Here is a 27,411-nt window from a genome sequence, read left to right on the forward strand (position 1 = left end):
CGACGTGAGTGATCACTGTGGCCAGGCGCCGGGTGAGCTCCTGGGGGGCCATTTCTTCTTTTAATCAAAATAGCATTTCATCGAAAAACCACTCAGTATAAACAAAACAAAGCAACACAAAATCGTTTCAACTGCTGTTACGCATGATTTTTAAAAGGCATCTTCTCCCAAGGATGTTCTGCCCTCACATTCTTCCTCGCTCTCCTCAAGCACAAAACGAGAGTCACTCCCAGCCAGGGCCAACTCTCCGGGGCCGCTCGCCTAGAGGACGCCAGCCACGCCCTGCAGGGGATTAATTTAAAGATTAAGTCGATTAAGCTTTCCCAACGTAACGTCTGGCTTTGAGAGAGAGGGAAATGGCAGTTCTGGAGGTGAGAAAACCAAGTGGCCCCAATCTTGCAGCACGGGCTTCTCCAGCCGAGGGAGCGCACGGGCTTCTGGATTTGGGGTCCTGGGCGGTCGGGTCTCCGGCGCGCGGCTGCGAGCGTCAGGATGAAGGATGCTCGGCCCCAGCGCAGGGGGAGCGCGGAGCCTGCATGCGCACAGGGCGGAGGTGCGGAGGCGCGGAGGCGCGTGGCAGCAGGGGCTCCTCGGCGCCGCCCACCCCTAGCCCGGAGCCTCCCGCCTCCACACCCACCTCTCCCCGCCTCCGGGCGGTGCCGGGGGCTCCGGGGGAGCGCGCAAGCGCGGGAGCGTCGCCCGTTTTCGGGCGGTCAAGCTGCGCGCCTTCCCCGGCCGGGGAGTTGGCGCTCCGGCCCCCGGAGTGGAGGCGGCTCGCGATCTGTCTTTGGAACAGAGGGGAGACATCAGCTTAGTCGCTCCGGCCAGCACCGGGCTTCTGAACGCCCAGCGCTCGTTCTTCCCAGCGGTGTCTGCGGAGAAGCTGAGGCGAGAAGGGGCTGACTGGGAGACGTACTGCCATCCAGCCAGAGCCAGGAACGGAGGGCTGGGTGAGGCCCTGCTGCTCGCCCCTAAATCCTGACTCCGGACCGGGGGGGGGCGGGGGGAGATGGGGGAAGCTGTTGGGGAGGGATGGGGGCCGTTGGAGTTGGTTTGCCCCCCTTAGGGGTTGTCTCACGCAGTTACCAGCGTCCAGTGGACACACCGGCACTTGGAGCCGGAAGTGCGGGCTGTGCACGGCCAGGGCTGGGCACGCTTGTGCGCACTCCGGTCTCCACCGGGTGGGCCTTTTCCTTTGTGCAGCCACTCCCGTGCGCCGCCGCTCCGTCGGCCGACTGTCAGGCGCGCCAGTGCTCCCTCCTGGAAAGGCTCTGGCACAGCCCGGGTGCGGGCCCTCCTCCCCCTCAGCCCCAGGAGCGTCTTCTCCGAGCAGCTCTCGGGCGGTAGACGCTCCCGCGGCCTCGTTAGGTGGTTCCAGATGACAGGCAGCAAAAGACTAACCCGGTTCAGCAGAGCTCCGCGGGAAAAGCCTGAGCAAACGCGAATCTGCTCAGGTTGTCCTCAGTCCATTCTACAACGGGGGGGGGGGGCCCTGAATATCCGAAAGTGCCGGGGCCACCCTTTGCCAATGCCAGGAAGCTCAGCTTTCCTCTTCTGGCATGTGAAAAGCCAAAGCCCAAACACCCTGGATCCAATTTCTAGTAGTATCCACTCATCCCAGGGGCTTGGGGACATTTAAAAATGCTTTCTGTAATAATTGTGGGCTGTGGGCAACAGATGATGTTAGTCCACCTGCGACGTGAGATTTGTGCGGAAGTCCCTCCCTCCTGTGAGGTTTGGTCACTTTGCACTCTGCCTGCACAAGCAAAGCAACCATTTTCATAGTAACCTCTTGCAAGAGATTCAGAAAAGGGTTAAAGATCCAAAGGAGTGAGACGGCTTTGGATTGTGTTTCCGTGGTGGTTTCTGGCTATTCTATTCCATGGAGGAACCAAACGAGGTGTTTCCTGTTGGTGGTAGTCAGAACCCTGGTGCCCAGCCAGAGCCAGTTGTGAGTTTGGGTCACTAGAAACCAGCACATTGCTAAGGAGACTGCCGGTGTGGGGGTTTCTGGACTTTGCAGATCCAGTCACCTCAGCTTCCTGGTTTAGGCCAGGTCCTTATGGGTGAGAATCAGGAAAAGAAGGGAAAGGGAAGAGGAGGCAGGAGAAGCTGATGAAGAGGAATGAGGGAGAGTATGAAAGGGACAGAAAGGAAAGAAATCACACTCAGAGCACTCTCTCCTTTCCCCCGTCTGTACCTTCACCATCTTCAGAGGTTTCCATGGAGATGAATTGGCTGAATTTATGGCAAGATATAGCAGGCAGTGCTGGTCCTCAGAAACCAGTTCTGCCCCTATCTCTCTAACACGTGTTTTGCCAGGGCCTCAACTGTTTCTCCTGGGCCAAGGTGGGGTGGGTCTGTGATCTAGTATTCCCTTTTCCAGTTCTGAAATCCTGTAATGTAACTAAGAAGAAATGACCACATAGTGATCAATAGCCCATACCTCCTTGTCCCTCCAAGAAAACTGTCATTGTCTCCATTGCTCATGAATATGAACATGCTTCCTGTCATCTCCCCTTCCTCTCCTCCCCCTTCCCATCCTTATCTTCTTTTCTCCTTCCTAATTATGATCTATTTCCTGTCTCTGACAAATCGCATTGCTCTGATATATGGCAAAATCAAGGAACAAGCCAGAATAGACTGCCTCCCTCTCTAATGAATTAATTACCAATCAGTCATGTCTATTGAAGATCAATTACTTGCCCAGAGTTGTGATAGGCAGTATCATCAAGTACAGCAGCTGCCACCACCATGGACTAAATAACTGCTCTGTGCCTGGTATGATGGTAGGCATTTCACAAACACCATTTAAGCCTCACCATAACCCTTTAAAGACTTTGGTCTCATTTTACAGATGCTGCTGCTACCAAGATCAAACTGTGTATTACTAATTTTACGAATCAAGACCATGCTCTGCCTTCAGGTAAGGATTTGCATGACCTTGGAAAGAAAAATCATCCCCCAAGACTGCCAAGGTAGATTCCACCTCCGTGTTGGTGGACTGTCTGCACTGCCTCTGACAATGAAGAGAACGACAAAGGACCTGCTTGGGTGCCACAGGTGAGGGTGAGGGATGCCTGGGGCCCCCCTGGGGCCACCCAGTTTAGTCTGAATCAGTGGTTCTCAAACTAGCACAATCACCTGGAAATACAGGTGATTTTTTTTTAATACAGATTCCTGGTTTCCGCCTCTAGAGATTCTGATTAGATAGTGTGGGATGAGGCCTGAGAACTTGCATTTATAACAAGTCCCGAGGAATACTGATGCTGCTGGTCCTGGGACCACACTTTGAGTACCACTGGCCTAGAGCAGAGCTCTTCAAACTTCTGAGACTGCAAACCACAGTATGTTATAAATTTTACATCATGACACAGTAGACATACAGATGCATAATTAAAACAAAAGTTGTACAGAACAATTTTTTCCCTTACTACATGCAAAGCCCTGAAATATTTTCCATTCTATTTCATTTTTTTAAAACAATGGTCCAAATTTGGGAAATATGCGTTTGGAAAGTATGATATTATAGTTATGTAGGAAAATGTGCTTATCTTCTAGAGATTTATACTTCAGTTTTTAGGGATGAAACATCATTGTCTGTAATTTAAACTACCTTAGCAAAGAGAATAAATGAGATAAATATTGGGAAACATTAAAAATTGTTAAATCAAGGTGGTATATGGGTTATTTTACTGTTCTCTTTTCTGCATGTTTAAAATTCTTTTCATAATAAAACGTTGTTTAGAATGATTGTTTGGAGCTACTGAATTGATTTTATGACCCACTAAGCAGTTGCTGCCAGCAGTTTGAAAAGCACTGTGCTAAGGCACAGCAGAAGGAGAAAGAGAAGAGGAAGTGATGATGGAGAAAAGGAAAGGGGGGAAGAAGGTGACAGGAGATAGAGGATAAAGTAGGTAGAGGTGCACTGTGGGAGGTGGCAGGGGTCACCACAAAGGCCTCGAGATAATGTCTCTCTAAAGGGCCTCTTCTTAAGCATCCCACTCTGCCTTCACTGTCTTCCCTATTGGACTTTGGCTACTTGGCAGAGAAAACCTTGTTCACTTCTGTAAGCCCCACAGCTCCCGGGCAAAGCCCAGAATGAGAGAACGTCCCTCAGTCAAAGCCTCTCGTTTTACAGAGGTGCTAGACCTGCCTCAGCATCATGATGGTGCGTTTTTCTCCCAGTGCCACCTGGTAGGATAACCCCCTCTGAGTTGGGAGCCTAGCTGTTCTAATGTGAAGGACCGGACTGGGATCCTTGTCTAAGGGGGTCACATCACATACCACCTACTGCACAGCTGATTGGATAGGTGAACCCAAGAAGTGAAAAAGTGACCTGAGCTCACACCATCCTGACGGTCATTCACTGTCATCTTTTTCCTGAAACCAGCTGCTCCCCTGGCAGAGGGCTGCATGTGAGTATGCAGGTAGACACACATGGGGGGCAGACAGCACACTTGCCTCTACCTCTGCACTTCCACTCTCCTCCCTCTTATATGTTCTTTCTTTTGTTTTTTTGTAAGTTTTTTTTAAGATTGGCACCTGAGCTCACATCTGTTGCCAATCTTTTTTTTTTCCTTCTTCTCCCAAAGCCCCCCACTACATAGTTGTATATTCTAGTTGTAGGTTCTTCTAGTTGTGCTATGTGGGACTCCGCCTCAGCATGGCTTGATGGGTGGTGCCATGTCCACACCCAGGATCCAAACTGGGGAAACCCCAGGCGGCCGAATTGGAATGCGCCAACTTAACCATTGGCCATGAGGCAGGCCCCTATGTTCTTTCTCAGTTTTAGTCTATTGCCAAAATAATGCATTTTCTTTGCAGAACATACTAGCAAAGTACAGGAAACTGTAAAGAAGAGGTAGGAAAAAAGAAGGATGGAGAATTGATCATAATTCTACCAGCTCCAGGCAAAACCATTTGGGATTTTAAAAATTTATTTGATATATTAGTTTCAGTAATAGACTATTTTTTAGAGCAGTTTTAGGCTTGCAGAAAAACTGACCAGAAAGTACAGAGAATTCCCATATACTCACTCTCCCTCAAAACAGTTTCTCCTGTTATTAGCATCTTGCATTACTGTCATACGTGTGTTACAATTGATGAGCCAATATGGATACATTATTATTAACTAAAGTCTGTATTTTACATGAAGGTTCACTCTTTGTACAGTTCTGTAGGTTTTGATTAATGCATAATGTCATGGATATATCCACCATTACAGTATCATATAGAATAGTTTCACTCCCTTGGGGGCCAGCCCGGTGGTGCAGTGGTTAAGTTGGCACGTTCTGCTTCGGCGGCCTGGGGTTTGTTGGTTCAGATCTGGGTGCAGACATGGCACGCCTTACCGGGCCATTGCTGTGGCAGGCGTCCCGCATGTAAAGTGAAGGAGGGTGGGCACGGATGTTAGCTCAGGGCCAGTCTCCCTCAGCAAAAAGAGGATTGGTGGCGGATGTTAGCTCAGGGCTAATTTTCCTCAAAATAAATAAATAAATTAAATAAAAAAAAGAATAGTTTCACTGCCTTAAAAATCCCCTACACTCCACTTATTCATCCTCTCCTCCCCTCAAACTTGGAACAACTACTGATGTTTTTACTGTCTCTCGAGTTTTGCCTCTTCCAGAATGTCATGTCATTGGAATCATACAGTATATAGCATTTTCATACTGGCCACTTTCACTTAGCAATATGCATTTAAGGTTCCTCTATGTCTTTTTATGGCTTGATAACTCATTTATTCTTTTCACTGAATAATATTCCTAATATTCCATTGTATGGTGGTACCACAGTTTGTTTATCCATTCACTTACTGAAGGACATCTGGTTGTTTTCAGTTGGGAGCAATTGTGGATAAAGCTGCTGTAAACATTCGTGCACAGATGTTTCTGTGGGTGTGAATTTTCAAGTCATTTGGGTAGATACCTATGAATGCAGTTGCTGGACTGTGTGGTAAGACTATGTTTACCTTTGTAAGAAACTACAAACTGGCTTGTAAAACCATTCACATTCTCACTAGCAGTAAATGAGAGTTCTTATTGCTCCACATCCTAACCAGCATTTGGTATTGTCAGTGTTTTGGATTTTGGCTATTCTAATAGGTATATAGCGATATCTCATAGTAGTTTAAATTTGCAGTTACCTAATGACATATGATGGTGAGCAACTCTTTGTACACTTGTCTCTATATCTTCTTTGGTAAAGTGTCTGCCCGCTTTTAAATTAGGTGGTTTGTTTTCTTATTGTTGAATTTTAAGAGTTCTTTATATATTTTGGACATAAGTGCTTTGTCAGATACATGATTTGCAGATATTTTCTCCCAGTCTGTGGCTCGTCTTTTCATCCTCTTAACAATGTCTTTTGCAGAACAGAAGTTTTTAATTTTAATGAAGAAGAATTTATCAATTTTTTGTTTCATGGATCATGGTTTTGGTGGTGTAACTACAAGTCATTGCTCCTGGGATGTTTTGATAAATTATATTTTCTTGGAATTTCATCCATTTCATCCAGATTTTCAAATGTATTGCATAGAGTTACGTAATTCCATACAACTTTATTAATTTTTTCTGTGTCTGTGGTTACTTCCCCTTATTTTGTACTTCGTGCTTCCTCTCTGTTTCCTTCTTTCTTTTTTTTTTTTAAAGATCAGCTCCTGAGCTAACATCTGTTGCCAATCTCTTTTTCTTCTCCCCAAAGCCCCCCAATACATGGTTGTATATATTCTAGTTGTGGGTCCTCCTGCTTGTGTTATGTGGGTCACTGCCACAGCATGGCCTGATGAGCGGTGCCATGTCTGTGTTCAGGATCTGAACTGGTGAAACCCTAGGCCACTGAAGCAGAGCATGCAAACTTAACCACTCGGCCACGGGGCCAGCCCGTTTCTTGCATAGCAGAGCCAGCTATCTATTCTATTGGTGCTTTTTCTAAATCTTATATTTATTAATATTCCCATTTCTATTTTCTAATTTATGAATTGCTTCTTTTATCCTTTCTAATTCCTTCCTTCTGCTGTCCTGGGGATTACTTTAATTTTTTTCTAATTAAAAATTTAGAAATTTTAATTGGAAATTTAATTTACTTTTACTTTGTATTTTCTTTTGAGCATTGATTTCTAGTATCCTACAGACACTAATATGCAGTGCTTTAACTATTTTTATTTTTAAAATATTCTGGGACTTTTTTCCAGTTCAGCATGAAGGAAGCTTGGAAGCCACTCCATCCTAACAACAAGTAATAGGATGAACAAACTGAAAAATCAACCACTCTTAGTCCATAAAAGACGTGAGGTCACAGGGCAAACCCTACCCCAAAATTGGAAATACCAACAGGCAAATAGAGAGAATCACAACTTACAGAAACCCACCAGCAGCAGCCGCTGCAGGAACTAGTGCTGGGATAAGGAAACCTGAACTGGAATTGATGAATTGCTGGAGGCTCAGTGTAGGAAAGTCTGAGAGAGAAAAACTCCAAGGAGACCCAGTCATGGGGAGGGGAGGACACTTTTGTAAGTTTTACCTCCAGGAGCTGTCCCAGGTCCTAACTTGATCAATAGATTCAATGCAGTCCCCATCAAAATTCCAGCAAGTTATTTTGTGGATATGAAAAATTGATTCTGAAGTTTATATGGAGAGACTAAGGACCCAGAATAGCCGACAAACATAAAATTGAAGGAGAGAAACAAAGTTGGTTAGAATGACACGACCTGACTTCAAGACTTCACTATGAAGCTAGAGTAATGAAGACAGTGTGGTATTGGCAAATGAATAGACAAATAGATCAATGGACCAGAATATAGAATCCAGAAATAGACCCACATAAATACAGTTAACCGATCTTTGACAAAGGAGCAAAGGCAATACAATGGAGCAAGGATAGTCTTTTGAACCAATGGTGCTAGAACAACTGGACATCCACATGCCAAATAATGAATCTAGACACAGACTTTACACCCGTCACAAAAATTCACTCAAAATGGATCACAGACATAAATGTAAAACTCAAAACTATTAAACTCCTAGAAGATAATATATGAGGAAATCAAGGTTTGGTGAAGACTTTTTAGATACAACACCAAAGGCACAGTCCATGAAAGAAAGAATTGATAAGCTGGATTTCATTAAAATTAAGATTTTCTGTGGTGCAAAAGACGCTACAAAAAAAAATAAAAAGAGAAGCTAAAGACTGGGAGAAAATATTTATAAAAGACATATCTGATAAACGAATATTACCTAAAGTATACAAAGAACTCTTATAACTCAACAGTAAGAAAACAAACAAGCTGATTTTTAAAATGGGCAGTAAAACTACTCTTTATAATATAATGGTGGACATGTCATTATAAATTTGTCCAAACTCATAAAAGTACACCAACAGTGAACTCTAATGTAAACTATGGACTTTCAGTGATTATGATGTGTCAATACAGATTATCAATTGTACCAAATGTACCACTTTGGTGGGGGATGTTGATAATGGGGGAGGCTATGTGTGTGTAGGGGCAGAAAGTATACGGGGAATCTCTGTATTTTCTCAATTTTGCTGTGAACCTAAAACTGTTGTAAAAAACTAAAGTCTACAAACTTGCAACTAGAAGATGAGTAAGTTCTGGAGATGTAATGCACAGCATAGTGATTATAGTCAACAATACTGTATTATATACTTCGAAGTTGCTAAGAGACTAGATCTTAAATGTTCTTATCACAAAAAAGAAATGATAATTATGCAACGCTATGGCAGTGTTAGCTAATGCTATGGTCGTGATCATAGTGCAATATGTATCGATCGAATGTATCAAATCAACCCGTTGTACACCTTAAACTTGCACAATGTTATACGTCAATTATAATCTCAATTTTTTTAAATAGCATTATATTAAAAATTGTCTTTAAAAATTCTGTATTTTGGTTTCGAGACGATTAAGAGAATACTTTTTTTAATACGTTTTTCACATTCTTGAAAACATTGTAATATTTCATGTTCTTCTTATCCCACACCCCTTTATATTCCAAGACAGCTCCCCTCCCTTCTTCCCCTCAGAGGCTTTAAAGATTAAGGTCATGGACCGTTCTTACTCCTGGAACCTGCGAGAGAGGAAAAAACCCATGGACCATGGGAGGAGACATCGATCCGGCCGGCACTCAACGGGCCTAAGGAGGCTGAGGACGGAGGCGACCCCCTCCCTCTTAGCTCGGAACCCAAGGGCGGAGGAAGCAGGGGCCACACCGCCCGCGGGCACGCGGCCCGATTGGCCAATCGCCGCCATGACGCCCTGCTCTGTTCTTTGATTGGTCTTAGCGGTGACGCCCCCTCCCGAATTCCTCGCTTGGATTGGCCCATTCTTTGTTCTGACCTGGACGGTGGCCAGAGGAGGACAAGAGACTCCCGTACGGAACGGAGGGATGATTTGGGTGACGCCTGAGACGCAGCTGCACATCAATAAGCAGCCCGGGCCTGGAGACGTGGCGGCGGCCTCTGCGGTTGCGGTCATGCTGGTGGCGACTGAGAGGAACCGGTGGGAACGTGTCCCGAGCCGCCGCTGCCGCTGAGGTAACGGTGGGTGGAGGGGCGGGGGTGTTCCTGCCCAGGGGCAGGGGTTGGGCCCGCCTGAGTGGTGAGAGGTGCCGAGGGACCGAGGGACCGAGGGTCGAGGGGGAGGACGAGGACCCGAGGAAAGCATCTGCTTGACGGGATTCTGTTCTCATTCCCACCTCCTCCTGCACCCGGCCCTTCCCTCTCTTCCTCCTTCCTACGTTCACCCTCAAGCCCGCCGTTTGCCTCGGTTTCCGCATTTAGGGGGCGGGGGGAGAGTGGAGTTGGGCCTGCCTCACTCCCTGCTCCCCTCGCCCTGGGGGCAAGAATACAGTTGCGAGATTTAGGAATAAAAATGCAGGACGCTAGTTAAATTTCAGATAAACAAGTAATTTTTAGTACAAATATGTCCCCAATATAAAGTAAAATTTAAATATAAGTCATTATTATTTGCCTGAAATTTAACTGGATGCCCTGTTTTTTGTCTCACAACCCTAGGCACGAATAACGTTTGTACGCCTAACCATTTGCAGTGTGCTTTCACAGCGCTCGCTCCCTGTGTGGGGAGCCTGCTTGTAATCCATGTTGGAAAGAAACCCAAAGGGGCTTGCCCAAGGTTATGCAACTAGTAAATAATGGGATCCCGAGGCCTGAAAAGCCCATTCAGTTCTGCTGTGCCTCAAGTGTGCAATTCAAAGAAAGATTCCTGGGGAATTCTTTCTCATTGTTGGAATGAATCTAGTTAGCAAAAGCAAGTTTATCTTTCAGAGGGCTGGAGAGTTAGTTTATATTGAAGTTCTCCACTATGGCATTTACTTAATATTTTGGGGAAGAAATAATTGTACTTAAACTGTCAAGGAATGTTGATATACTCTGTGATGGTGAAAGTATAGTTTGTATATTAACACACAATGGCATATCATTTAGCTGTGATCACAGTGGACAAGATTGTATTCATATGTACTGCAAGAGATCTGTACAGCCCTGTGAAGGTGGAGATTAAGGCAATATAGTGCACAGAGGTTAAGAGCCCAAATTCTGGAATGAGACACACCTGGGTTCAAAGCCTAGTCCTACCACTTTGATGACAGTAGGCAAGTTACATAATCCCTCTGGGCCTCATTCCCTCTTCTTTAAAATAGAGATGATAATAATTGTATCCGTTTCATAGGGGATTGTTGTATTAAATCCTTGTCAAGTGCCTGGGAATCAAAAGTAATTAATTTTAGCTATTATTAGTCATTATAATTTGGCCTTTAGTAAGTATGAATCTTTGGCAGAAGTCATTCTGTAATTAATTTTTAATTTTTATTTTAAGTTGAAAAAAGCCAAGCAGTGAACAATATTGTGCATATTATGCATATCATGAATTTCAGTGAAAAGAAATATACTGTTCAATAATAAAGCAAGTATTTTAGACTGTAGTATATCAATTTTTACTAAATCAAATATCTGCAAGCTGGGCTTATATAATAAAATTGTTTTTTCTTAAATCCAAGTCCTTATAGTTACCTCTAAGGCTCTATACCCTCTGGCCCTTCCATTATTTCTTTTTTTTTTTTCTTCTCCCCAAAGCCCCGTGATACATAGTTGTATATTCTAGTTCTGAGTGCCTCTGGTTGTGCTATATGGGACACCGCCTCAACATGACCTGATAAGCAGTGCCATGTCCGTGCCCAGGATCTGAACTGGCAAAACCCTGGGCCACCGAAGCGGAGCGCACAAACTTAACCACTCAGTCATGGGGCTGGCCCCTAAAATATTTATATATTAGTCTCATTCATTGCTCCCCATATATGATTTTATATGATTTTCATTTTCATTGTGTTTTAAACAGAAGAAACATTACCAGCCACGAAAGGAGAGAATATGAGTATGTGGTGATGGGTAAAGCCAGAAAATGGGTTTACAGTCAGTGGCTATTTATAGTAAGGTAGACTTAGTATGTTTTAAAAATCAAAGGTCAAGCCTTGTAGGAGTTTTGTATTTCTTTGTATAATGTTTTATTTTCTTAGTGTTTACAATGTTAAAGTATTTTACTTACAGACTATTCTCTAAAATTCCTGTTGGGAACTTTTCCCAGTTTTTCTCCAAAAAACTTATAAAAGTTTTCCACCACCTAGAAAGGAATGTGGAATTATGAAGCAACTACTGTTTATTACCCGAGTGATCGTAAACAAGTCACTTAGCATACCTTGGTTTAATTGTAAAATCAGAACTAACAAAAACTTACTCCCCCACCCCTGAGGTTTATAAATGCTATCAATTAATACTAGCTATTATCCACCGGAGAGAACTGCCACCATGGACGAATCCAGCTGTTTGTCTTCTTTGTGCCTGCAGCAGCCTCCTGGAAGAGCTGGAGAAACTTGCGCACTGGGAAGATTTGGTACTAAAATAAGTTGATGGTAGTCAGCTTCGCCCGGGCTTTCAGCACTGCACAGCGGGCCCGTTGTTTCCCTGGCCACCTCATACTTTCCATTTTATGCAACTGCTGTTTCAAATCCTCTTCACTCTTTTCAAACCTCTAACATCTCTTACAAGCCATTCTCAGCAAATGATCTCAGTGTTATTGAGAAAATAGAATACCTGAGCTTCTGAGCGTCCTGCCAGCAAATCTGCGCACCCTCCTTCATCTGCATCCATCCAACTTCCATCAAAGTCTAGTCCCTTTGCCTGTGCTCTGGATCCTTCCCCTCTCACCATCTCAGGGATCTCTGCCATCAGTTATCCCTCGTGTCACCTGCATGGTTAACCACTCCCTCTTTACTAAATCCTTCCCACCAGCGTTTAAGTATGCTGTGGTCCCTCCCTTCTTTGGGGGACAGTTGTAAGTCCCCCCTCTTCCCCTACCTAACACTCTCTTTCTTCTCCCGTTTATAATGTTTTTATATCTCCCATTTATAATTTTTTAAAATTGTCTGCCCTGCAGTTTCTATTTCTTTACTTCCCATTCTCTTCTCACCCCACTCTTGTGCTTCTGTCCTCACCCCTCTACTCAAACTGTTCCTGCAAAAGTCGCCAGTAAATTCCTTCTCCCTAAATCCAATGGACTGACTCTTGACTTCTTACCAATATTTAACACTGTAGACCTGTATTGGGGCAAACTAGAGCATGTGGACTAACTAGACTAAGTGTAGACCAGTATTGGGGCAAACTAGAGCAAATCCAGCTTCAGCATGCTTTTATATGGCCTGTGAGTTAAGAATGGGTTTTACATTTTTAAAGAGTTATAAAAGAAAAACAAAGACCATATGTGACAGAAACTATATAGCCTGGAAAGCCTAAAATATTTACTGTTGGCCCTTTACAGAAGAAGATTGCCAGCCTCTTCCAGAGATCACTCCACTCCCTCCTTTTAGAAATAAGTTCTACTCTTGGTTCTCACAGCCCCTTATAAGTAAGTCTGGTTTTCACTCTTCTCTCCTCTCTTTCTCAGTCTCTTGCTGGATTACCAGATCCTTAGATGTTGGATTTCCTCAACACTTCATGTTAGAAGTGAGATCTTCTCACCATACACTCTGAATCTCATCTACTCCTACAGCTTTTTTGAAAACCCCCAAATTGCTATCTCTAACTCAGATTTTCTTCTGAGCATCATACATGTGTATTCAATTGCCTACTCAACATCTTCCCTTGGTGTGCTATACGTACCCCAAACTCAATGTGTTTGAAATTGAACTCACAATCCTGTACTAATCTTGCTTTTCCTGCAGACTGTCATAATTCAATAGATTATAACATCATTGCACATAAAGTTAATGCCAGAAATTTGGGAGTCTATGAACATCTCTCTTTCCCTCTCCACATCTTGTTCCATCCACATCTGAGCAATCACCTAGTGCTGTTAATTCTATTGCCTACACATTTTTTAATCTGATTACTTCTTTCTGCCCAACTCCACTGCACCCTTAAGTCAAAACCACCATCATCTCTTGCCTGGTCAAATACCTTTAGCCTCTTAAGTGCTCTTCCTAGTTCTTCTTTTTTAAAAAATTGGTTTTTATTGAGATATAATTCACATACCATAAAAGTTACCTAAAATGCACAATTTAATGGTTTTCACTATATTCACAAGGCTCAAACATCATCACTGTCTAATTCCAGAACATTTTCATCACCCCAGGAAGAAACCTCATACCCATTAGCAGTCATTCTCCATTTTCCCCCTCCCTCTGCCTCTGGTAACCACTAATCTACTTTCTGTCTCAATGGATTTGCCTATTCTGGACACTTCATGGCCCTTTTGCCAGGCTTCTTTCACTTGGCATAATGTTTTCAAGGTTTATCCACACTGTAGCATGTATGAGTATTTCATTCCTTTTTATGGCTGAATAATATTCCATTGTATGGATATACTACATTTTGTTTATCCATTTCTCAGTTGATGGACATTTGGGTTGTGTTTTCATCTTTGGCCATAATGAGTAACTTCCATGAACACTTGTTCACAAGTTTTTTGTGTGGGCATATGGTTTCAGTTTTTTTAGGTGTATGTTGAGAATGGAATTGCCCATCATGTGGTAACTCTATGTTTAATTTTTTGAGGGAACTGACAAACTGTTTTCCAAAGTGGCTGCACTATTTTACATTCTCATCAGCAATGTAAGAGGGTTCCAGTTTCTCCACATCCTTACCAACACTTGTTGAGAGATACTGGTCTCTAGTTTTCTTTTCTTTGTACTGTCTTTGTCTGTATTTGGTGCCAGGGTAATACTGGCCTCATAAAATGAGTTGGGAAGTGTTTCCTCCTGTTTTCTTTTCTGGAAGAGATTGTATAAAATTGATGTTAATTCTTTAAGTGTTTGGTAGACTTCTTCAGTGAAAGCATCTAGGCCTGAAGATTTCCTTTTCGGGAGCTTTTTAATTACAAGTTCATTTTTTTAATGGTTGTAGAACTATTTAGATTATCTATTTCATATTAGTTTATTTTTCGTAGTTGATAGTTTTCAAGGAATTGATCCATTTCTTTTAAGTTGTTAAATTTATGAGCTTCAATTTATGAGAATCATTGAAAGTTTTCATATTGGCGTATTTCTAAAATGCACATGTGGTCATAAAATTAATTGTATAGATATAAGTGACAAAGATACATAATTATGCTGAGTAAGATCTAGAATTCATGGAAATAATGCAGAACCATTAATCTGTGATATGGTGACAGTTGCTGAAATGAACATTTCTTTCTCTTTTTTTTTCTGAGGAAGATTCGCCCTGAGCTAACATCTGTGCTAATCTTCCTCTGTTTTTTAGTATGTGAGCTACCAGCACAGCATGGCTGCTAACAGAGCAGTATAGGTCCCCACCCGGGAACCGAACCTGGACTGCTGAAGCAGAGCACACTGAACTTAATCACTAGGCCACCAGGGCCCGCCCCAGCATTTCTTGAGGAAATGTGTACCATCGGCTTTTCCCTTTATCTTCTTAGATTTGATACATAAAAATATAATCCTGAGTTTTTTGGAAATTTCTAGTAAGGGAGTTTTAAAGAGAGATCTATTTAAATTTATTATTATTATTATTATTATTGTTACTTTCCACATCCAGCAATTGAACCTCAAGTAGAGCTCCCTCCCTCACTACTCAGTTGTCACCAGATCAGGGAGTCCTTCCCTGGCTGCTCATTTGAAATAGAACCCATTGTTCTCCATTCCTGTAGCCAGATTTATTTTTCTTTATAGCACTCGACATGACATTTTTGATTTACTTGTTTACTGTCTCCCTCCCTCACTAGAAGGTAAGCTCTGTGAGGGCAGGGCCTCTTTTTGTTCCCCTGCTGTGTCCTCCAGTGTCTAGTACCCAGAAAGTCCTTACTCCCTGGTTATCAAATCTGTTTCAGGTTGATGTAGCTGGTGTTACTTGGTCCTATTTGTTGGGGTAGCCTTGGATTATCCTGTACATTCCGTATCCTGTACCTCAGGGTGTAAATTTCAAAATCTTAAATTTGGAAAGAAGCTCCTTTGAGCTCATCTAATCCAGTCCCCTCCCAGTGTAGCAGTCCTGCCTGCTGTGTAAAGTCTTTCTGATTTGTGGGAGTGTTCTGAGTAACAAGTGACAAGAGGCTTGTTTCTCGTGACTTAGTACTCAGTGCTCTTCTAACATGAGCCGGTCAGATGTTTCCTCCCCACTGCTCTGACCTCCGCGTCATGTTGTAATTCACTTTTGAGTCCTCAAGTCCGTAGCAGTTTAGTAGATCATCCGCCCTGTGAGCATTTTTCCTGAGAATGGTATGTTCCCATTCGTTAGGGACTGTGTTGTGCCTCTTCTTCCTAGATTGTCAGACTGCACACCACATGGACTTCTTGCCCTGCCTGTCAGGCCACCCAGAGTTTGAGGCTGGAAATGAGCCTACACATATCTTTCAGCATCACGATGATCATTTCCCTTCTGAGGGCCTCAGCCAGAGAAGTTTCCTACCAGGCAGCTCTGGGTCTCATCCCCAAGGAGAAAGCTGGAACCAGTGCTTTCAAAGTTCAGACATGACACAAGGTACAGATGTTTTTCTATTTCCTCTGATTATCAAGCTTTTTTGAAACCTCACTGAAACCTGCTTTTCTGTCTTTGACATCATTTTCTGCTGATGCGTTTTATGAATAAGTAGGGCTTTCCACACATCGTGGATGCACCCATAAAGGCTAAATAGAACTTAATTTTTCCCCTAGCATCGTAGAAATGGGTTTCTTTCACCCATACACTAGGTCTTCCTGCGCCCTGTGCTGATCCCTTCCAGTTTATTCTGCTTGCTCCTCCTCATGGTTCCCCTTGCTCGGTCTTCAGTACCTGCCTCAGCTTCCTTGGACACTGGGACTAGAGACAGACCTCTGCTGTGGGGGCCCCTGGCTGGCCAGCCCATGGTTTTTCCTAAACCATGCCCTGCAGGCGCAGATGCCCTTGAGTTCCCATGACTTATTGTTGAATTATTTCCTCTTCACCATCTGTGATTGGATGTTTGTCTGCCTAGAGACCTCGGCACCTCCTAGTGTCATAGATCTGAGCAGAGGAGGGACCATGACGGGGATTCATCCTGGCTGCCGCATACATGTATTGCCTTCCCACCCCGCCCCTTGGCACCCCCACTACATTGTTGCCCAGCCTCTTCCTAACACCTCAAGAAGCTGGAAATCCGTTACCTCATGAAGTAGCTTACTACAGTTTCAGTCAGCCCTCCGTTAGAAAGTTCTTGCCACTAAATTGAGCCAAAAATATGTGTTCTCTCAAATGTCCCTCATAATTTTTACTCAGGCTAATTTTGACTTTTGGAGCAAAAGGAAAAAAAAATCTAATCTATTTGTCTCTTTTATACTTAAGTTGGTTAATTTCCACAAAATCATTGAGTAAATTCTCATTGCGGGCTTATTGTGTCCTCTTTCTTTTATCTTCTTATAGTAAATGAAAACACATCTACATATTTCCCACAAGGGATTCTTGGGCCTGAACAAACTTTTTGCTCTTACTTTCGTATTTTTTTAAAAATTAGTAATTGTCATAGGTATGAGCTTCAGACTAAATTACTTAAAGTTAGCTGAGCTGGCGCTCCTGGATAGATCAAAGCCCTCACACTCAAATACTACAAGGGGCTGGCCGAGTAACATAAGGGAGTGAGAAAGGCCAGGTGTAGGAAAAATGGGCAAAGGTGAGATTCTGTGACGTGCAATGCATATGCCATCTAAAGTGGGCATCTGCTTGTTGGTTCATGCCCCCAGAGGATGAGGGTTAGGGTTAAGAATCTTCTGATTTTTCAAGTGAAGCTGGAAATTTGGATTTTCATGTGAAATGTCCTGAGAAAGCATCTAATTCAGATTTAAAACACCGTGCAGAACAAAGAAAACAAAGTTATCAGTTTCAGACCTCTTGTTTCTCTTCTGTAAGTTATAAATGTTAGTAGGCTTGATGTTCTTATTTTGAATTTTTAAATAATTTTTAATTTGAGATTATGTTGGACTTATAGAAAAGTTACAGAAGTGCTCAAAGAATTCCAATATTCTTTACCTAGATTCCTCAGATGTTAATATTTATACCACATTTATTTTTTCTGTATATACACAAGCATGCACATACTCACATAATATTTTTTTGAATCATTTGGCAGTAAATTACTGACATTATGCCTCTTTACCCCTAAGTATTTCAGTGTGTATTTTCTAGAAATAAGGGCACTCTCTTACAGCATAGTACAATTATCAAAATCAAGAAGTTAACTTTGATGCAATATTATTATCTAACCTGTAAACCTTATTCAGATTTTGCCAGTTGTCCAACTAACGTACATTTTACCAAAAAAAGACAAATGGTTTTTTTGCTGGTCTACAATCTAATCCAGGCTGACATGTTGGATTTAGTTGCCTTGTCTCTTTGGTCTCCCTCATTCTGGAACAATTCCTCTGTCCATCTCTTTCATGCCTTTAATAAGGTTAAATGATGAAGTTATTTTTGATCTTCCCAAGTGCATCCATAATAGAGAGCTCTACTTGGTATTAAAATCACATCAGTAGAGGATGGTGACAGTCATAGGGATGTCAGCCAGTTTCTTTGTAGAATATTCCTTGATTTGTTTTTTCCTCTTGCTTCTTCATAAACAGATTCAGGCTATGCGTTTATGGAAGAAATACCACATAAGCGATGCTGTGTTCTCTGTGCATTATTTCAGGAGGCTGTGCAAGGTACGCTCACAAGCCTGTTCCCTGGAGGTGGCTCAATCCCGCAGAAGGACTTTAAAATCAGTGCAGACGACCCTTGGGGTGGTCCTTACCAGAGAGCCAGGAAGCGGGTGTGTTTACATCTCCACGATCAGTCATGGGTTGAGGGCTGCCTCTAGGAAGACAGAAATTCCCAGATGCTTGTGGTTCTACAAAAGTGAAGAACAGCTTAGCGCTTAGCATAAAGTGGTCCATTCAAAACCTTCTTTCTAATTACTGTCCATGCACACATAGAGTGTTTGTTTCAAATTAAACAGGACGGAGGTTTGCAGATATGATTTGCAGGATTATATCTCAACAGATTGAGAAACTGAAGCTTTGTTTTTTTCAGGGTAGACAGGACCCATGCCCTTTGTCTTAGTGTTAAGGTTAAATGCAGTTTTGTAACATGAAAACCACAGTGATGTGTGAGTAGTCGGGAATCTTTGTCATTTGTGATGCCTCTGTTGCATACTATCTGTTTTCAAAGCTCACACTGCTCTATTAGCTATGAAAGAAAGCTTTTCTTAACAAAGTTGTAGGCTTTACTAAATCAAGGCTGTGTGCCACAGTTCCCTATTGGAAGGGTTTAATTTTAAAGTGGATCATAATCAGTGAATACACAGCAGAACGATTTGCCTTGGAGCTGTAAATGCAGAGGTTGTTTACATGTCTGCTTACACATCGTAAACACAGAAAAATAAGGTAGGAAATGTTTGTTTTGGTTCTTTAATTATCTAGCTGGTATCTCAAGGAAACTGAGGATCCCAAGTTTGTAAAGGCACAAAAACCTAATTAAAAATGAGATGCTCTGAGGGATTTTATCGTGAAACAGTTTGATTAGTCTGCATTGTAAGCTTGGAAGTGATTCTGTGTTGTGCTGCATAGAAGCTGTTTGCAGACTGGAATTTTAAATTAAATGAAGAGTTCACCATTTAGCCATGTGCTTCAGAAGTTGTTTGATGGAGGCTGTATTTTTCTACATCATCATAATTTAAGCTTTTGATTTTTAGATCCAAAAGATCATTCTGGCGCTTGAGAACTATATGGGAGCAGCTTTTCATTCCTGCGTTGTGGAATTGACATTCAAAATGAAATGCAAAAAATGCAGACGGACACAGCACGTACAGTTATTGGTACTCCAGGGAAAATATTTGATATGTTAAATAAGTATATCTTTGTAAGTATTACCAGATTTTTCCTAGGGCATTTTTTAAACCAGTGATATTTGGGGTACGGGAGGGAAAATAATTAGCCTAATTGTTTAAGCCAATTGCCATGCATGAATATCTAGAGTAATACTGACTTTTCCTTAAGAGACTTTATTTTTTACAATAGTTTTAGATTTACGGAAAAATTGACAAGATGGTTAAGAGAGTTCCCAGGTACCTTGTACCCAGTTTCCCGTATTAACATCTTACATTAGTATGGTATATTTGTTAAAATTAACAAACCAACATCAATATGTTATTATGAACTAAAGTTCAGAATCTGTTCTCCTTTCCTTAGTTTTTACTTAATGTCCTTTTTCTGTTCCAAGATCCCACTCAGGATGCTCCATCACATTTAATTGTCGTGTCTCCTTAAGTTCCTCTTGGCTATGACACTTTCTCACATTTTCCTTATTTTTGATGACCTTGACAGTTTTGAAGAGTATTGGTTAGAAATTTAGTAGAATGCCTTTGTATTGGAGCTTTTCTTAAGAACTTTTTTAAGATTAGACTAGGGTTATGGGTTTTTTAGGAGGAAGACCACAGAGATAAAGTGCCATTTTCATCTCATTATAGCAAGGGTCATGACTGTTAATGTTGACCTTGATCACCTGGCTAGAGATGGCGTTTGTCAGGTTTCCCCATGTAAAGTTCCTCTTCCCCCGTCCCCTTCCATCTGTAGTCTTTGGAAGGAAGTCTCTATGCACGACACACACTTAAGTAAGACATTTTTTGCTTTCCAAAACGGATCAAGATGCTTGCTTTTGAAGCAGATAAAAATGTTGAACCAAGGGATTAAAGATGAAATCTATGAGATTTACCAGAAATTAAATACAAGGACTGAGGTGTGCACATGATTTCCTATAGCTGGCAGGTTAAGGTTGATTGTTACAGTATAGCTGTGCAGTGCTATATTGTCCTTGCCCCTGCTGAAAGCAATTGTTTCCTACAATCTCTGTCTAGCTGAATTCTATAGCAAGACAGGGACGCTTGGTCTCAAACATTACTTCTCTAAGTGTTATTATAAAAACTGTTAGATCTGCTTGATTGATGTGTCAACATAATTAGTCATTGTCTCTTTTTTAAGGTTGTGTTGCTTTCTGCCTCAACGTCAACAGATATGTTGGAAGTGGTCAAAAAGTTCATGAGAGATCCATTTCAAATTGAGGTGGAGAAGGAAGAATTGACCCTTGAAAGTGTCAATATTTTATAAGAATTTTGAAAGAGGGTAATGTTTTTCTAATTGATATACATAAAAATTGTAGCCAGGATTTTTTTTTTAACCTTCTTATTTAGGCTCTGAGCTGAAATTGCAGAAACTCTATCATATCTTAGTCTTTGTAATAAAGTTAGCAGAGTAAACACAGGAAGAGAGGCAACTCTCCCAGGTAGTAGAAAAACTGAGATGAACCTCTTTCTGAAGTGCGGGCTACTTCATTCTAAGATTTGGTACAATAATATCTGTATTTAGGCAGAATTAATAGAATGAACTTCTAACTGGTGTCTTCCAGTGGTAGAGATGACAGAAATCAAATGGCTTTTTATTCCGACTCTGATATGAATTAACGTTTTCCTCTCTGAGATACTTTAGGAAGGAAATTGTATGTTCTTTGTGATATGTGGGACACCAGCCAGTGTGCAAGCTGTTCTTTTTCAGAAGACAAGGCAACAGGCACACTGGCTTCTGAGAAAATGGCTGCTGGGAATTCCAGTTTCTGATGTGGTTAAGGGCTGCTCTTCCCTAGTATTGCTTAATTAAGACCCTGTTAATATCTAATTATTTTCTTAATAAACCGACGCAGGATCTACTTACAATGCAGCTGTGAAGTGCCGCATTGTCCTTGGCGCCTGCTCAAAATAAAACTGTTACCCTTCAGCCCTGTTGGCCACGGTGCTGTAGCAGCCAGGGATGCATGGTCTCATACATGTTTACCTACTTAAACACTGACTTCACCAATGACTCCTGAAAATTAAGGCGTGTTAATATTTTGCAGGTGGTGACAGAAAGAAAGAGACGTTATCAAGAGGGAGTTCAGGTAGGGGACAAACCACATTTTGATTACTACTGACTTACTGGCATTTCAATTCCTTCTTTAATTACAATATTTATCTACTGAAAATTGGTTTTGAGGGGAAGATTTTTAGTCATCTTTGTCAACTCAAGTTCTGTGGGGGAGTGAAGACCACACTCCATAGTGAGCTTTACTCTTTATGTGCAGTTCATTACTATTTTGTGGCCTAGAAAAATGGGCGGCAGTGCTTTTTGAATCAGAATTTGAATAGGCACTATCATATCTCAGTCTCGTGTTTGTCATGTACAACTAGTATCTATATTATAAACTATGATCTGCCCACTACCTGTGAAAACTATATTCTCAATTGAATATTTGTCATCTTCATTGAATTACTTGCTTTTATTCCAGTGAAATAAATTCATGTATTGCTTTTCAAGTATGATTTTGTCAGCCAACCTTGAAAATCAGGTAAATGAATCAGAAAATGTAGAAACGTGATAAGATGTATTTAAATTGTACGTGGGAAGATTCAGGGTTGATCAGAACACAGTGGGAAAGCAAATGAGAAATGTAGCCCAGATTTTGGACTTTATACAGTTGTTAGTCAAAGGAAAAAATCAATAATGCTGTTAGATCTGGTTTAGCTTACACACGAGGCTTTTTTTAAGTTATGTTGCTCATATCTTGTGCTTTCTTGGTGATTCCTCTCTAATTGTGATTTTCTCAGCATTTTCTGGTAGCAATTTATGCTGACTCTGGCTTAGGTATAGTGGTTTTAGCACTAAATAATTGCATTATGTCTTCCTACTAAAGTAAAAATAACTTTGTTAAAAAAAATATAGTAGTTGATAAGAATAGATGACAAAGTGGTGCTCAGAAATGGCATTGGCCTGTTAGGACATAGATTTGTAAGTGAAACAGAATATTGTTTGGATAAAAAGCAAGTCAGTATTTCCATATTTGTTTTTCTCTTGTCTTGGTTATTTGATGTTTTAAATTGTTCCAGCCAAGACGTTTTTTTTTTAACAAAAGTTTCATGTGTTTTAATGTCAAGTCAATTTTACCAATTTTTTTGTTTCTGTTCTTTTTCTCTTTTTATATTTATTTTATTGAAGTATAATTGACATACAATATCCTATTAATTTCAAGTGTACATCATAGTGATTCAATATTTATATACATTATGAAATGATCACAAGAAGTCTAGTTATCGTCTGTCACCATACAGAGTTATTGCAGTGTTATTGACTGTATTCCCTATGCTGTGTATTACATCCCCATGACTTACTTATTTTATTACTGGAAGTTTGTACCTCTTAATCTCCTTTACTTATTTTGCACCCTGCCCCAACCCTACCCACTTCTGGTAACCACCAGTTTGTTTCCTGTATCTGTATGTCTATTTCTGCTTTGCTTTGTTTGTTCATTTGTTTTGTTTTTTAGATTCCATATATAAGTGTAATCATATGGTATTTTTCTTTCTCTGTCTGACTTATTTCACTTATAATACCCTCTAGATCCATCATGTTTTTGCCAACAGCAAGATTTCATTGTTTTATGGTTGAGTAATATTCTATTGTGTATATGTACCACATCTTCTTTATCCGTTCATCTATTGATGGATGCCTAGGTTGCTTCCATATCTTGGTTATTGTAGATAATGCTGCATAAACGTAGGGGTGCATATATCCCTTTGAATTAGTGTTTTCATTATCTTCAGATAAACACCAGAAGTGGAAGAGCTGGATCTTATAGTAGTTCTATTTTTAATTTTTTGAGGAACCCCCATACTGTTTTTCCTAGTGACTGCACTAGTTTACATTCCCACCAACAGTGTACAGGGTTCCCTTTCCTCTGCATCCTTGCCAACACTTGTTATTTCTTGTCTTTTTTTTTTTTTTTTTTTTGCTGTTATACAAATGTATTTTTAAGTTAATTTTTATTGAGTTAATGATAGTTTACAATCTTGTGAAATCTCAGTTGTACATTACTGTCTGTCATTCATGTTGTAGGTGCACCCCTTCACCCTTTGTCCCCACCCCCCACCCCACCTTTCCCCTGGTCGCCACTAATCTGTTCTCTTTGTCCACATGTTTAAATTCCTCATATGAGTGGAGTCATACAGAGATTGTCCTTCTCTATCTGGCTTATTTCACTTAACATAATTCCCTCAAGGTCCATCCATGGTGTTGTGAATGGGGCGATTTTATTCTTTTTTATGGCTGAGTAGTATTCCATTGTATATATATACTGTATCTTCTTTATCCACTCATCAGTTGATGGGCACTTAGGTTGCTTCCACATCTTGGCTATTGTAAATAATGCTGCAGTGAACATAGGGGTGCATGGGACTTTTGGAATTGCTGACTTCAAGCTCTTTGAATAGATACCCAGTAGTGGGATGGCTGGGTCATATGGTATTTCTATTTTTAATTTTTTGAGAAATCTCCATACTGTTTTCCATAGTGGCTGCACCAGTTTGCATTCCCACCATCTTGTCTTTTTGATAATAGCCATTCTGACAGGTGTGAGGTGATGTCTCATTGTGGGTTTTTTTTTTTTTCAGGAAGATTAGCCCTGAGCTAACATCTGCTGCCAATCCTCCTCTTTTTGCTGAGGAAGACTGGCCCTGAGGTAACGTCCATGCCCATCTTCCTCTACTTTATATGTGGGACTCCTGCCACAGCATGGCTTGACAAGCTGTGTGTAGGTTCGCACCCAGAATCCAAACCAGCAAACCCCGGGCCGCCGAAGTGGAACATGCGAACTTAACCACTGTACCACTGGGCTGGCCCCTCATTGTTTTAATTGCATTTCCTTCATGATTAGTGATGTTGAGCATCTTTTTATGTGCTTGTTAGCCATCTGTATATCTTCTTTGGAAAAATGTCTATTCAAATCATCTGCCCATTTTTTACTTGGGTGGTTTGTTTTTTTGATATTAAGTTGTGTCAGTGCTTTGTGTATTCTTTATGGATATTAAACCCTTATTGGAAGTATGATTTGCAAATATCTTCTCCCATTCAGTAGGTTGCCTTTTTGTTTTGTTGATGGTTTCCTTCACTGTTCAAATGCTTTTTATTTTGATGTAATCCCATTTGTTTATTTTTGCTTTTGTTGGCCTTGCCTGAGGAGACTGGTCCAAAAAAATATTGCTAAGACCAGTGTCAAAGAGCTGACTTCTCGTATTTTCTTCTAGGATTTTTTTTATTTCAGGTCTTACATTCAAGTCGTTAATCCATTTTGAGTTGATTTTTATGTATGGGGTAATATAGTGGTCCAGTTTCATTCTTTTGCATGTAGCTGTCCAGTTTTCCCAAAACCATTTATTAAAGAGACTGTCTTTTCTCCATTGTCTATTCCTGCCTCCTTTGTTGTAGATTAATTGACCACATATGCATGGGTTTATTTCTGGGTTCTCTATTCTGTTCCATTGATCTGTGTGTCTGTTTTCATGCCCAGACCATACTGTTTTGATTACTGTAGCTTTATAGTATAGTTTAAAATCAGGGAGCATGACACCTCCAGCTTTGTTCTTCTTTCTCAAGATTGCTTCAGCCAAGACATTTTTTGATTCATTGTATTACCTGTTTTGGTAGAGAGTTAAGGGGGTAAACTTATCTCAGTCATTTGTGTTACAGTGTATGAGGTGAACTGAGCAGAAAGCAGTGATAAATATGGGTTACCATAACAAATTTTTGGAAGTTTCCCCCCAACACTGGAAAAGCTTTTGAGTCCTGGACCAAATCTATCTAATAGAACTCTCTGCAGGGATGGAAATGTTCTGTAACATGTGCTGCCTGACACAGTGGTGACAGACCACATGTGACTCTTGAAATGTGGTTAATGCAACTGAGAAACCGAAATTCCTATTTTATTTAATTTTAATTAGTTTAAATTTAAATAGCCACGTGTGGCTAGTAGCTATTGATAGCGTGGTCCCAAACAATAGTTAACATTCCGGAGTTTATATTTGCAGTTGTAGCTCCAAGAATATGTCGACATGGATTCCATAGCTGTTGTTTGTGTTTTGTCCCTGGTGTTTACATCTGTCCCAGGCTGACACCTGCTCTTGGCCCACTTTGGTGTGGACTTTAATTTCACTACCACAAGCACAATACTGTCATCTGCTTTATAAATAATAATGCTCAACGTGCCTGATAGAATCTGATTCTGCAGCCAGATGAATCCTTTTGCACCAACAACAAAAGAAATCTTGTCATTTTCTGTGGATATCATGATTAGCATCTGGTGCTCCCATAAGAAGCACTCTATGTATAATCTTGACAAATAAACAGCCACTGAAGGTTAACAAGTAGCTCAAACTGTTAGTAGTTCATGTAGCATTTGATAAGTAAGATTCTGATTAATAATTTTTCTTTTGTTCAGAATTGGCAGCAGGAATCAATTTAGAAGGAAAGCTATGTCCATAAACATTGAAGAAGACAGAGGATTCTTCATGACATTGAGACTTTCTACAATACTACAGTGGAGGAAATGCCAATGAATGTGGCTGACCTTATTTAATTCCTGGGATGAGATAGTTTGAATGCAGTGCTCGCTGTTGCTGAATAGGCGATCACAACGTGCATTGTGCTTCTTTCTTTGGGAATATTTGAATCTTGTCTCAATGCTAATAACGGATCAGAAATACAGATTTTGATAGCAAAGCGACTTCAGTCACGACTCACGGGAGGAGTCATTGGCATTATCCTCTCTAGAATTACACTGTTGCATTGGGTATGAAAAATGGGGTTGTAAATCTTTCTTAGAAATGTATTTCCTAGTTCTGTAAAAATGGTTATATTGAGTGTTCTCTATCATTCAATTATATACTTGTGGACTGAAAGATATATGCTGTATAAAATCAGCCAATTAGATTAAACTAGTGTATTTTCTCCTATTGTGTTAGTCGTTAGACTGAACAGAATGAACTTTAAAATGATTTTTTTAAGAAAATATTTAAACTTATTTTGTTCAGTATTTCGTTTTTATTCAGTGAAGCATTTCATTAGTGGTAAGTGTGAAATGGAGTCTTTTGCTAAGCACCAGCAGCAAGCATATCCTAGGGTTAAATCCCAGAAAAATTGCCATATTGCATATTGAATGTTCAATAAATTAAAATAATGTACATTTTCTTTAAAGTTGTTTGATCCTTATTTGTTAAAGATTTGTACTTCTTGCCATAATTCCATATTTTCAAAGGAAGAAGGTAAAATAGCATTTTATAGTAAATATTTTATTCAGTTACAAAATTCTACACAAAGGTACAACAAACATGCCTTTTCATAGAGAGGTTTAATACTTCCAGGTTAGCTGCTGCTTGTCAGTCGCACAAAGACTGATCAATTGCACACGTTCTTCAGCACCATCTGCTAAGCATTAACTGCTTTGAGAAAAAGATGTACTAGAATGTAAGATTTTCCCTCTTCTGATATGGCAAATGTTTACTGGTATATGCAAAGTAGCTACTTAACAGCAAGGTTTTCTATGTTAATAAACAATCAGTAAAGTTCTGTTTCCATAACACTAACATGGAGTTGCTATAATAGGTCCTATTACAGGGGGATTGACATTGGGTATGATCCTTGTTTTTCCCCACTCACAGTTTATTTAGCAATCTTTGTCTTGACCACAGCTTATAATTTGTTAGAAGAACCACTCTGACAGACAGTGAATATTCCACCAGTTGTTTCAATTGGTATCACCTAGAAGAGAATATGGTAATGAATTTCTAGGGGAGAGCAGCCCCCTGTCCTTTCTCTGTCCTGGTACCAATGCTGGCCACTTTCCTCATTATAGAACTGCTGCTATGACAAGTAAGACAAATGCTAGAATCCTTGAAAGTATCAGATCAATTAAAAGTCATCACTGTCTTAGTAAGTAAACATCCAAAAGGAGATCCTAAAGAATGAGATGTAGGGATGGCATCTACCCTGATTTCCTTTCCCTACAAAGACAGTAACTTCATTCCTTAGT

At 40.8% G+C, this 27,411-nt stretch overlaps 2 protein-coding genes and 2 non-coding genes across 11 annotated transcripts in view; 3 read left to right on the top strand and 1 right to left on the bottom strand.

Moving 5' to 3' along the window:
* Window positions 1-631, bottom strand: part of MCF2L2 (MCF.2 cell line derived transforming sequence-like 2) — a 240,526-nt gene extending 239,895 nt beyond the window's left edge. For 4 of the 8 annotated variants that reach the window (XM_070583235.1, XM_070583233.1, XM_070583230.1 and 1 more), the window contains exon 1: window positions 1-613. In XM_070583235.1, coding sequence (XP_070439336.1) covers window positions 1-52 — 52 coding nt within the window. In that variant the 5' untranslated portion in view covers window positions 53-613. The other 4 variants (XM_070583238.1, XM_070583236.1, XM_070583234.1 and 1 more) reach the window with 2 other exon arrangements.
* Window positions 357-26,576, top strand: LOC103543345 (uncharacterized). The gene is made up of 11 exons (XM_070582948.1): window positions 357-371; window positions 611-950; window positions 2,858-2,926; window positions 9,298-9,549; window positions 15,805-16,020; window positions 18,111-18,191; window positions 19,220-19,386; window positions 20,505-20,645; window positions 21,412-21,453; window positions 23,999-24,066; window positions 25,822-26,576. The coding sequence occupies exons 1-4, from the start codon at window positions 357-359 to the stop codon at window positions 9,546-9,548; spliced, it is 675 nt and encodes a 224-aa protein (XP_070439049.1). The 3' UTR covers window position 9,549; window positions 15,805-16,020; window positions 18,111-18,191; window positions 19,220-19,386; window positions 20,505-20,645; window positions 21,412-21,453; window positions 23,999-24,066; window positions 25,822-26,576.
* Window positions 20,700-20,877, top strand: LOC139077151 (small nucleolar RNA SNORA81). The gene has a single exon (XR_011529493.1). It is a non-coding gene; the product is annotated as a small nucleolar RNA SNORA81 (small nucleolar RNA).
* On the top strand, window positions 21,528-21,662 carry LOC139077143 (small nucleolar RNA SNORA4). Its single transcript, XR_011529485.1, has one exon. It is a non-coding gene; the product is annotated as a small nucleolar RNA SNORA4 (small nucleolar RNA).
* Window positions 26,577-27,411: the final 835 nt, after the last annotated feature.

Source organism: Equus przewalskii, chromosome 18, assembly GCF_037783145.1.
Source record: "Equus przewalskii isolate Varuska chromosome 18, EquPr2, whole genome shotgun sequence".
NCBI classification, from domain to species: Eukaryota; Metazoa; Chordata; class Mammalia; order Perissodactyla; family Equidae; genus Equus; species Equus przewalskii.